Raw genomic sequence first — 13,082 nt, forward strand, 5'->3', positions numbered from 1 at the left:
ATATGGTTTTATATAAGGTCTTCATTGATAGATAGATATATGTGGTCTTATGTTAACTTTTAATACCATAGCACTTGTTTTGTATCTGTACACACTATAACTTGTTTATGCTTCAGTTACTATGTGTCAGCAATTACTGACAGTGAATCTGGATGAGAGATTGAATAGCACTTAGTGTAACCTTTCACTGGTGCCCAAAATTATGACTGTACAATAAAGAATTCAAAAATAGCAGCATTTTATGTGTTAACATTCAATGTGCTTAAAAGGAGTCATTTGGAGTCACCAAATGGCCTTTTTTGGGAAGCGCCTAGATATAAACTTAGAAAATTAGTGTTTTTACATACACTTATCTAAGGTATTGTTATCAAATTTGAAACTACGCTTGCTAAGGCTTCGTTCTGTGATCCCAATGTGTTTTCAAGCTAATACCTCCCAGTTGTAGTCATCTGCAGGCATTTTTTAACAAAAAAAATTTAGGCGGAATATACTTATTTCCCTTTTCAATGTGTTCAAAGTTCTATTACTCAATACCAGTAAGACTTGCAGTGATTCTGACTGTTAATGAACAAACCTCAAAGTGTCTCCTTTCAAAATATGCACAAACCATACATGTACTCCAAAGGGTTAAAGAACATTATACAGTTTACTTTGGGCATGCCTTTTTTAGGCGTTTTAGGTTAATTTTACAGGAATGCTAAGGGGTTAATGCGCAGATATGTTATATTGCGCAAGCTGCGCGTTCAGTCACTCATTTTCGTCTCCCCTCCTTCAACCATTCACTTATCTATCAGTGCCCCGCCCCCAAAGACGTAATTCGCGGGTTACGGGTAAGAGGCGAAGGACCGAAAGAGCAGACGAGTGAAGCGCTCAATCTTGCAACTTAAATAAATATGCAGAATACAAGAATTGCCCCTGCTAAGGTACAAAACAGCAAAGATAACGAAATGTGTTGCAAGTATTGTATGCATGTGAAGCTAATGCAGGAAACACGTGTTTAAACTTTAAGCACTGAACTACTGTATAAAGATCTCTAACAATACTGCAAAGCATACAAAACGTTATACATCACGCTAAATACTATTTATTTGTGAGTCGCTATTGATAGAAGCCAAACGTGTATCAATGCAGCTTTCATCAAGAATAATCACTAAAAGCCTTCAGGTCTTGCGGGTTGTTTGAGATATGCGGGCGCCCAGAGAGTCAGAGCTCAAAATACTAAACAGAGTTCTCTTTCACGCCTTCTTACTCTGAAACGGACATATTAACACAAAATAGCCTAAAAATTCCCATATTAACAAGAAACCTTGTAAAGGTATTCAGTTTGTTTCGTGATCAAACAGTTGGGAAACAAAACACGTGTTCCAGTATATTGCGCTAGCTCTTAAAGGGGCAGCAGCATAATAAAGATATATGTTTATAATGTTCATCAAACAACAACGGACGGGCCCAAAAACACTCACTGATATTAAAGGAATTGTGTTCTCTTATAGGATTCGTTCACAACAAATAAAGGAAGAAAGTAGCTTTAAGAAAGATGTGCTTTAAATATGGTAAAGTGTTGAAAGAGAGTTTACATATACAAAAAAAAATAATTCAATCATAAACAATGATTTGTATTCATTTCTAATTGATTTATTAATGTATTAAACACATTTTAATGAAGTTTTAGTGATTCTTTTTTCTTAGCTCACCCCACGACTCTGGTGCTATCAAATTAAGGGCTGGTGCCACCAACTGAATAACTTTGTAGCACCAGTGCCACCTTTCTCAAGTGTTAGTCTAGAGCCCTGCTTTCTTGTAGAATTGTGCTTCAAATAAAGAACTTTATGCTGACCAGATTGTTAGTTAATCATTTACAAGTCAATATTGCCTATATGGACAGCGATTTAAAAAAAAAGTGAACTTATAAAACTGTGGTGTTAAATGCGATGCGGTCGAAAATTTGGGTGCACCTAACTTTTGTGCTGGTGCACCTAAGAAACAAAGTTAGGCACACCAGTGCAACCAGTGCAAAAAGTTTGTCTAGAGCCCTGGAATATATACAGTTTTAGGTATGACATGATGTGTTTATTGAGCTTTAGTTCATTTAACTTTTCTTTACTACAACCTTTTGAAGTCGAATCTCACTATTATATTTTATATTTACAAAAATACTGTAGGTATATTTTAGGAGCTGTTTGATTTGGGGTAAGTTTTTTCTTTCGACATTCTGCACGTCCTGGATGATGATCTCCTTCAAGCCATACATTATACTTATCTGAATGAAGCCACGCATTATAAAATCGGCATTTTCCTGGCATTTTCTAAATTTACATCCACAATTTATCAGAGACATTTACGTTTACGTTACGTTGCTGGCTGCAGAAAGGGCCCTCTCACAGCGAGCGCTCCCTCTGCTTTGCCTGGTCGCAAGATCGCCTGATTTACCAATTAAACATTTTATTTTTTACAGGTATTCTTTGGACAATTTCCATGACTTTTCCAAAACTTTTGGGGTTTATTCGTTTTCCAACACTTTTTCAGACCTGGAAAGTTCGATTTTAAAATTTCATAACTTTCCAGGTTTTTCATGACCGTACGAACCCTGAGTAGTATTTTACTAAAGTACTTTTTTTAAGCATGTGTACTATATGAGCATGTTTTACTTGGTAAAAAATGACTTCACACATTGTAAAGCATATATCATACTCCAGTACATTTCATAAATACATTTTTATATGTTTTTACCTTTAATACAGTGCTTAAGTATACATTAAAAATAAAACTTTTAAAAGTAAAAATACTTAAGTGGTAGATTTTAATGTACTCAAGGATTAAAAGGTTAAAAACCAACATTTATTTATTAAAAGTAGTGGAGTAAAAACGTATGATGTGCTTTGTAATGTAGGAAAGTATTTTTTCCAAAGAACACTCTGATAAAGTAAAGATATTTTAAAATGATATGCCATTCTACAGTGATCAGGAAATCATGACTTAAAATAAAAATCCTAAACCTTGGCGTAAACGGGCTTCCATACTATTGACAGCTGGATTACGTCTAGTGTCAAACAAACGACGTCACACCGTGGCAACGCGACACACAAATTACGTCACGCAGCATGGCATAAAGAAGTTTCGTGCAATATACAGTATATATCACACTAAAACATTTAATAATCAATTGTAGTGCTGAAGTGTCGTATGAAACCTCTAAAAGTAAGGCTTTCAATAAGACAATAATTTATCAGACTACTGTGCTGTCTGTTCCGGACCTTGTTAGCCACACAAGCTAGGCAAAGCTACACAACCTGACGTTTCGTGATTATACAAGAACTGGCATCGGCAACAAAAACCTAGATGAAAAATACTCACTATTCTGGATTCATGATGCGTTGGTGTTGTTTTGTTTGGTTCAGCAGGAGATCGTACTCTTCCTTTTTTATCTGCAGTCAGAAGGGATAATGATGACTTTTGTCTGGAATTCCGAGGCACTAGGACAGCGCTTGCTTTACTCCCTCCGATCACACCTTAAAACGGTCTCTTCTTAATTAAATGCGGTCACTTGACGGACATTACTGACCATGTAACGTTAAATGCGATGATTTTGTCCTGCCTTTCTTTGCTTCCGATCTGCCCCTCACTCGATGTACAAGATGATGACTGCGCAGGTGCGGCAGTGTCATCAGATGACGTGGCATTACGAGCTGATTTCAAAGATCAACTCTTACAATCCCCCAAAAAACAAGCCATCAACTAAAAATTTGTAAGTGCCTACATTTATTGTTGATTATTGATTTTGCATGATGTTATAAACTGATGGCTATATTAAGTAGGTGTATGGCCTTTTGTTAGTTAACGTTTTACAAAAATACAAAACCAGGAGACTCAGCAATTTTGTAGTTGAAACAATCATACACTAAAACATTATTTATCTTTATTTTCCTTTGAGCCACAGAAAAGTACAAATTCTATTTTACGTGTGATTTAAAATATTGGGCCTTTTGTGAAACATTATACCAACATAATAGAGGGTATGCATTGACGTCACTTTCCCACGTGAACATGTCGGGACATCGCCTTGGACACTCCCCTGGGTGGCAAAACACCCAGCAAAATGGCTGAGAAAATATTTTTTTAGGAGAAACTATGAAACGGGACTAAAACACTCAATTATTTGCTGAAATTACAAGCAGCTGGACTTCCCTACGACTTACGAAGGAATCAGGTGTTCCTGGACCCTGAAATGTTGCCCGGAATTGCGTTTCCGGGTATTGTAAGCAGTTATTTTGCAGTGTTTTGCCACCCACTGGGGCAAGCTCCGGCGTGCTCACGTGGTGTTCACGTGGAAAAGTGACGACACGTCCATATCCTCTATATTCCAGGCAAAGTGATAAGAACCAACAACGGACCATTGTGAAACACCTTCTGATTCCGTTTTATTACAAATCAGGTATCCATCATCCTCATTTTCCTTTTCATCTGCAGCTGGTGTGAATGAGCCACCACCAGGTTCAGCTACATATAGACTGATTTCACGGACAACCAACCTGGAGTTATTATTTTATTTTATTTTATTTATAACCTTTATTTTCTAAGTCCCGTGGATTTACAAGTAACATTCATCTATACATACATGAGCAATATTTCAAACACAACACAAATTAAATAAAGTTTTAAACCAAAATCAATCATAGCATCTACAAGCGGTTTCAGCTTCCAATTTATCTAACATCTTTTTAAAACATCTAACAAGACCAGCTCTCTAAGTTTTGCAGTGGGAACAGCAAATTTAAAATACTTTTTTCCTATTTCAGTTCGCGCGCTTGGAACAGACAATAAAACAATTCCTCCGATCGAAGATTGTATCCTTCTACTTGCTTTTTGCAGATATAGTTCTGTAAATAAGAAGGGAGCTGACCTAGGATGGATTTATATATAAAAACATACCAATGTTTTAGTCTACGGATATAGAGAGATGTATGGCTTAATATATTAACAATGGCACTGACTTTATAAATGTGAAATAAAAAAAAAAACAGTGTAACTGTCACAGTATTTATACATTTTGAAAACATATTTTTACTCAGAGGCCGCCATTTTTTGCATCAAAATCCGTGACGTCAAATGGTTGCAACCTAAACCCGTTCTCTTAACGCTACAGCGACGCACACACGTTTTCCATATACTGTATAAAAGTAAAATATGAGACGTCAAACATAAGATCAGAATAAGATATATAAATACAGAGGGATAGTAGGTGGCGGTATGTCCTCTTGACACAAGCCAGCCAGCCTGCCTGCCATAAAAGAAGAACGCGTTCAGTATCATTAAGCGTCTGTTCAAGGTAAACGTGCATTAAATCATAGTTTTAAACGACCATTTTTAAGACATTTAAGACATCAGCATCCACCATAATCGTATACTTTATACATTATGAGAATATACTGAAAAACACAATTGGGGGCGGTTGTGGCCTAGTGGTTAGAGAGTCGGACTTGTAAAACATTGACGGTTCGAGCCTCAGTACCAGCAGGGATTGTAGGTGGGGGGAGTGAATGATCAGCGCTTAACCTACAATACCACGGCTGAGGTGAGACCCTTGAGCAAGGCACCGTTCCCCCCCAACTGCTCCCCGGGCGCCGCAGCAATGGCTGCTCACTGCTCTGGGTGTGTGTGTTACTCACTGCTGTGTGTGTGCACTTGGATGGGTTAAATGCAGAGCACAAATTCCGAGTATGGAACATCACTTTCAATATAAAGATGCTTGCGGTTTGGTTATTTATTCTGTATTAGAGCACACGTGAATATTAGCCCCCGTCAGCTAATGACAGAGAGAGAGAAGACAATAACGTTAGGCTACTGGTCAAAATCTGGATAAAATGCATTTTATAATGGCTAAAAACATTGTGCATATAATAAATTCGAAATGATTTTGGTTATTAATATGTTTGTATTGTTTTGACCAACAATATTAAAATGTATGAAAATACACCAAATAGCGTCTTTATTTTCTTTCTTTAATATTTTAGAATTATTTATATATATATATTTTATCTTACATCACCTTATATTTACTGAAGAACTGATTAGTGTGTCTGTGTTCAGTTTGGCTGCCTGTGCGTCAATCTGCTTTAAATCCTGTATATTGTGTAGTGTGATGTAGTGACAGCGTTCATGATCCAGTGCGCCAATCTCTGTTTGAAACAGCCCTCCCCTTCTGCTGATCTCCAAAACAGACAAAGAGCTGCTCAGAGCTCCTGCGGCTCTGCGTGCGGTCCAAGTAGAGGCGCAATGTGCGTACTGGACACAACACGGATGGGGTTGGGTCTTCCTCCCCGGTGGGGAGCGCCTGTAAGTTCACCACCTGGTCCCGAAAGGGAGCGGTGGGAACCTTGGGCACGTAGCCGGGCCTAGTTCTAGACAATCTGTTGACACGGAGAATGCTTGTAGGTCCGCTACCCTCTTGAGCGCCATCCGGAGAGCCGTCTTCATCGTGAGGTGAGAAAGAGCGGCATCTCCGAGGGGCTCCAGGACCGCATCAAGGTCACAAGAGGGTACGGAGTGCGGGTGAGACGGAAGCCTTCCCTCACCCCTTAGGAACCAAATGATCAGGTTGTGCTGTCCTAGAGACTTACCAGCAACTGGGTCGTGATGAGCGGCAATAGCGGCTACATACACGTTCAGTGTGGAAGGGGAGAGATTACTCTCGAGTCTCTGGAAGGACAGCACGTTCCCGATCGAGCAATTCCGCGGGTCTTCTCTTCGAGAAGAGGCACCACAATGAGAAGAGGCACCATTTACAGGCATATAGCCGCCTAGTGGCCAGGGCCCTAGCCTGAGTGATGGTCTTAACCGCCACAGGAGGTAGGCCTCTCAGGATCTCCTCGTCCCATCCAGGGGCCAGACATGGAGGTTCCAGAGGTCTGGCCTGGGATGCCATAACGTGCCCTTCCCCTGGGAAAGCAGGTCCTTCGTCAGGGGAATCGGCCAGGGGGGAGCTGTTGTCAAGAGCATTAGCTCCGAGAACCAAGTCCGGTTGGGCTAGTATGGCGCAACTAGTACACTTGATGCTCCTCTTCCCTGACCTTGCACAGGGTCTGTGCAATGAGGCTCACTGGGGGGAAGGCGTACTTCCTCTTGTCCCACGGCCAGCTGTGCGCTAGAGCATCCGTGCCAAGGGGGGCCCTAGCGGGCAATGGGTGGTGTCCTGGGAGGCGAACATGTCTACATGAGCCCGCCCGAACTGTACCCAATGAGGTGGAGTCGCCACTCTCCACGAGGCGTCAACTGACGAGAGAGCGCATCGGCTGTCTGGTTCAGGTCGCCTGGGTTATGTGTGGCTTGCAGGGATCTGCTCACCTGCGGACTCCACAGGAGGAGGCGTCGGGCAAGTCGTGTTAGCTGCCGTGAGCGAACGCCACCCTGGCGGTTGATAAACGCTACGGAAGTTGTGCTGTCCGACCGGACCAGCGCGTGCTTGTCCTGCACGAGAGGTTGTAGACCCTTCAGTGCGGGTAGCACATCCAACAACTCTAGGCAGTTGATATGCCTGTGCAGGTGGGGGCCCGTCCATCGCCCCGACACTGCGTGCCCATTGCACACGGCACCCAACCCTGCAGGGAGGCGTCTGTCGTCACCACGACGCGCCTTGTGACCTGCCCGAGAGGGACCCCCGTCCGTAGAAAGGTCATTGAAGACCAAGGGGTTAGGGTGCATCGGCAGAGAGGCGTAATCACCATCCGCCTGCTGCCGGTGTGCCACGCTCTCCAGGGAACTCTACTTTGTAGCCAGTGTTGGAGCGGTCTCATGTGCATCAACCCGAGGGGTATCACCACCGCCGAGGATGCCATGTGCCCAGGAGCCTCTGAAATTGTTTCAGGGGTCCTGCTGACTGCTTGAAATATTCCAGGCAGTTCAACACTGACTGAGCGTGCTCTGTAGTCAGTCGCATTGTAATGGAGACAGAGTTGAGTTCCATACCAAGAAGGAGCACGCTCTGCACAGGGGAGAGCTTGCTCTTTTCTCGGTTGACCTGTGGTCTCAATCGATCTAGGTGCCGAAGCACTAGGTCCCTGTGTGTACATAACAGATCTCACGAGTGTGTCAAATGAACCAGTCGTCGAGATAGTTTAGTACCCGCACACCTCTCTCCCTGAGGGGAGTGAGGGCGGCTTCCACGATCTTCGTGAAGACTCGTGGGGACAAACCGAAAGGGAGGACTCTGTACTAGGGCTGTAGTCAAATCCACCGTTGTCGAGTCCAAGTCCAAAGAGGTTCGAGTCCAAGTCAAGACCGAGTCCAAAGAGGTTCGAGTCCAAGTCAAGACCGAGTCCAATTGAGACAGTCAAGACAGAGACAGAAAAAAATCATGACTACAAGACCACATACTTAACTATTCAGAATTTTTGTGATGCAAGAGACAGCATATCCTCTATTCTAAGATAATCATTTTCATTATTGTTTGTAATGATCAAAAAGACAATTTTATTTGACCTTAAAATAAGGTAATTTTATTTACTTTAGGTATAGCACTAGTCACAAAGCCGAAGTGTAACTTCACTTTTTTTTATTGAAGTGTAACAATCCTATTCTGCCAATAGAAAATGTAACAAATAACCAGCAAACACTTGAATATGTTCCCATTCTTGAACTTAAAGTAACGTGTGTGTGTGTGTGTGTGTGTGTGCGTGCGTGCGTGCGTGCGTGCGTGTGTGTGTGTGCGCCTGCCCGTGCTCATGCGTGTTCGATAGAGGAGCTGCCAGAAAGAGCAGAGGCCCCACGGCTCGTTTAAAAGCACGTTTCGGTGCCCATCCTTAAATAACATGTTCATATCGCAATGACAATAAAAATACGATCAATCTTATCTTTAAGCCCTACTTTTTTTTTTTTTGTAAAATATTTTTAATTACATTTTCTCTTTTACACACAACACACACAGAACTGCTCAGACATGACAGAAGAGAAAAGAAAGAAAAAAGAGAAAAACAGCAGAATATGGGCATATGGGTACAGTAAATAAAAAAAATTATAATAAAAAAATTATGAAAAAAGGAAAAGTAGATGAATCTCCTGCAACAAAACAAGCAGTATCCAGATGAGAATCAATACAGAACGTACAAACAGCAAGGCTACAAGGTGCTCGTTAGACAGTGAGCACTTAAAACAAAGTCACAAAGACCGGCTAGGCTGATCTGGGATCCACGAAGCAAAGAGGATGACAGCGTGGGCCCAATATGCTGCAAGTAAGGGTCCCATACCTTATAGAAAGCATCTATTTTGGAGTGAAGCATGCACGTAATGTATTCAGTAGGAATGCAGTCCATAACAATGTTGTGCCATGATTTTTTTGTCGGAGCAAAATTCTTGATCCAGAAGACTAGGATGTTCTTTCTAGCAGCAAAAGTCAGTATATTGAAAAGTCTCCTGTGTTTATTGTCAGTGATCCGACCCTCCGGGAGACCAAGTATCGGGCACATAGGGTCCATCCGTATTGGGACACCAAAGATAGCAGTCAGCTCATTCACAATATTAGACCAATACCTTTGTAACTTTAAACATGACCAGAGGCAGTGAATATAATTACCAGTCTCAGAATTGCATTTCCAGCAAAGCGGGGAGATATTAGCATCCATTCTGTTCTTAACAACAGGTGTTATATGCGTGCGATGTACAATTCTGAACTGTATAGATTTGGCGCGGTTACACACAGAAATGTTCATGGCCTGGGAGCAGACTTCCTGCCAGTCCGCATCATCTATAACAACGCCTAGATCTTTTTCCCAAGCTTGCTTGGTGGTTTGTGAGGTAAGAGGAAAATTTGAGTTCAGAGCTCTGTAAAAACCAGTAATGCATTTCTTACCAATCTGTAGAGACAGGGCCTTCTCCACACATGAAGTGGTTTTATTAGACATTAAGGTGGTGTCTTTAACTATGAAATCTCTCATTTGTAAATATCTGTAGAAGTCACCTTGATTAAATAAACCAAATTGCTGTCGCAACTGCTGAAAGAATAGTAAAATCTGGCCATTGAATAGATCGCCTATTTTATTCAGCCCTTGGGTGCTCCACACTTTAAAGCCCTGGTCCTTACAGCCTGGCAGGAAGTCCGGGTTATCAAGAATGGGAGTGAGAGGAGATGATAACTGAGCCCGGCCTTCTATAGAGCTAATGGATTTCCATGCTCTAATGGTACTGAGAGTAATAGGGTTAGAGCAATGTTTTTTAACAGAATTAGGATTATTCAAAAACAGTAAATTCAGCAAGGGACACTTCGACTGAGAGGATTCAATATCATGCCAGATCAAGGCTGGATCACAGTTGCACCAGCTTGCAATCATCCGCAAGTGCGATGCCAGTTGGTAAAATCTGAGATTTGGTACATCTAACCCTCCATCACAACTTGCCATTTGAAGTTTTGTCATCTTAAGACGGGGCTTCCTTTTATTCCAAATGAAGGAGCTTAGCCAGCCTTCTAGCACCTTAATAACCTTGCTGGATAATAAGATAGGGATCATTTGCAGTGGGTATAACAGTCTAGGCAGGACGTTCATTTTTATGAGAGCAATCCTACCTAGCCAGGAAATTACCTTAATCAGGCAGGGAACAGAAGTTTGGGGTCGCGATAAATGTATCAAAATGTCATCCGCGTATAAAGTAATTTTATGTTCCCTTTCACCAACGAAGATACCAGAAATTAAAGTGTTTTGTCTTACTGCCTGGGCCAGCGGCTCGATAGCGATATCAAAGAGCAGGGGACTAAGGGGGTCGCCCTGCCTATTCCCGCGGTGGAGGGGGAAGTTGTCGGATCTCAGCCCATTAGTCAGAACCGCCGCCATCGGAGTATTATACAGAACCCTAATCCAATTCACAAAATTATCACCCAGGCCGAATTCCTCCAGAGCATAGAACAGATACGACCACTCGACCCGATCGAATGCCTTCTCGGCGTCGAGAGACAGCACGAGGGCCGGGTCCTTGCAGCTCTGGGTTATTTGGATGATGTTAAGGAGCCTCCTCATATTATCACTGGAGTTTCGGCCCTTGACAAAACCAGTTTGGTCCTCCTTGACAATATGGGGCAGAACCTTCTCTAGACGTAAGGCCAAAACTTTTGAGAGCAGTTTTTGGTCAGAGTTAAGTAGAGCTATTGGCCTGTATGAGGCGCAGCTATCCGGGCATTTTCCTTTTTTAAGAATGAGAGAGATGTTGGCCTCCCTAAGAGTTTGAGGAAGGATCCCATTTTCAAATGAATGATTGAGCATAGACAGCAGAGGGTCTAAAAGAATACCACTAAACTCCTTATAGAACTCACATCCAAATCCATCTGGCCCTGGGGCCTTACCGGACGGCATAGATTTCAAAGCAAATAGCGCTTCTTCTCTGGTAATTGGGGCATTTAGTTGTAATTTTTGATCATCTGTAGCTTTGGGGAGCCTCAAATCTGCAAAAAAACTGACGCATAAGGGCCAGGGCATCATCAGGCTGTTCGGCACTATATAAATTGGAATAAAATGATGCAAAGTGTTTATTAATGGTTCTGGTATCGAACGATCTAACACCATTAGAGTCAATAATAGAGACTATATTTTGAGAATCTGCCCTCTTCTTGACGAGACTAGCAAGATATCTTCCAGGTTTATCCCCAAACTCATATAGTTTCTGCCTGGCAAATTTAAGGGATTGTTCATAGTCCTGAATCAGAAAAGTATTCAATGCAGCCCGTGTGTGTAACAGTTCCTTAAACAAATCAGGACCCGGGTTAGATATGTGATTTTTCTCCAATTCCGATAGTCGAGATTCAAGAAGTTTACGCTGTTCGTTTTTCTCACGTCTTTTGGACGCAACAAAAGACAAAATCAGTCCACGAGAGTATATTTTACATGTCTCCCAGAGGACAGAGGGACTATCTGTGGATGGTGAGTTGATAGAGTAAAAAATCTTAAATTCTGAAGTAAAGTAGGAGATAAACTTGTTGTCTTTGAGAAGATAAGGTTCAAATCTCCAGCACCGTGACAATGCCCTGTCCTCAGCAAGAGAATATATCAAATAAAGGGGGGCGTGGTCTGATAACACAATGTTGCCTATAGAACATGATAAAGCAAGAGACATTTTTGAAGAGGGGATGAAAATGTAATCAATTCTGGTGTAGCTTTTATGAGGGGCCGAAAAAAAGGTGAACTCTGAATCAGTAGGGTGAAGCTGCCTCCACACATCAGAATATTCAATATCATGACATATATTAGTAAGCGCCCTCGCTTGCTTAGAAGGGGGAGAAATGTCAGATGGAAGTTTATCAAGAGAGGGATTAAGGTGACAATTAAAATCTCCTCCCACAAAAGAGTCCCCCGAAGCCCGTTCCATAAAAACTGCAAGAGCCTTGGAGAGAAAATCAGGGGAGTAGGCTGGGGGACAGTATAAATTCATAAATGTAACCTCTTTTCCTGCAAGTGTTCCTTTAACAATTATATACCGGCCCTGGCTGTCTTTAACACAATCAAGAGGCCTAAATGCCAGCTTTTTACTAATCAGAATGGCTACGCCCCTACTGAAAGAAGAATATGAAGTAGCAAAAATGTGCCCCACCCAGCTCCTCTGCAATTTAGCATTGTCCTTGTCCTCCAGATGAGTCTCCTTGAGAAACGCAATGGAGACATTTTCCTTTTTCAAAAATGATAATACTGCCGTCCTCTTGGCAGGTTTTTGGAGGTCACGAATGTTCCAAGAACAAATCTTAATATTATATAAATCAGACATGGCCATAAGACATTATTCAGGAATAAAGAATGCCGCGCTGATACCCCACATAAATCTTAAACACCTGTCATGTCCTGAGCTAGACACATGAACTATACTGAACAAGCAAAACAAATACACAACAAAGAAAAACAAACTGAGGGTCTTTCCCCAAATAAATAGGGACTGTTCACCATGCAGGCACCTTTCAAACTCACCAAGAATGAACTGACAGCATATGATGAGTAGCGTGCCAAGAAAACGAAAAAAGTCCTCCCTGTGGGAGTGAACGAAATAAGGTGGAAACATAATATTCACGTTACGAGCAGCCGCGCCACTCGGTTAGGAAATGTTTAATATGTTCAAAG

The 13,082-nt window shown here is 41.9% G+C and overlaps 1 protein-coding gene across 2 annotated transcripts in view; it reads right to left on the reverse strand.

Annotated features, from left to right (window-relative positions):
- rab1ba (zRAB1B, member RAS oncogene family a) overlaps window positions 1-3,655 on the reverse strand; it is a 114,224-nt gene extending 110,569 nt beyond the window's left edge. For both annotated transcript variants that reach the window (XM_057348399.1, XM_057348318.1), the window contains exon 1: window positions 3,355-3,655. In XM_057348399.1, the coding sequence (XP_057204382.1) occupies window positions 3,355-3,368 (14 nt within the window). In that variant the 5' untranslated portion in view covers window positions 3,369-3,655. The remainder of the gene's footprint in view (window positions 1-3,354) is intronic.
- Between the last annotated feature and the right edge of the window lie 9,427 nt (window positions 3,656-13,082).

This window comes from Triplophysa rosa, linkage group LG1, assembly GCF_024868665.1.
Source record: "Triplophysa rosa linkage group LG1, Trosa_1v2, whole genome shotgun sequence".
NCBI lineage: Eukaryota > Metazoa > Chordata > Actinopteri > Cypriniformes > Nemacheilidae > Triplophysa > Triplophysa rosa.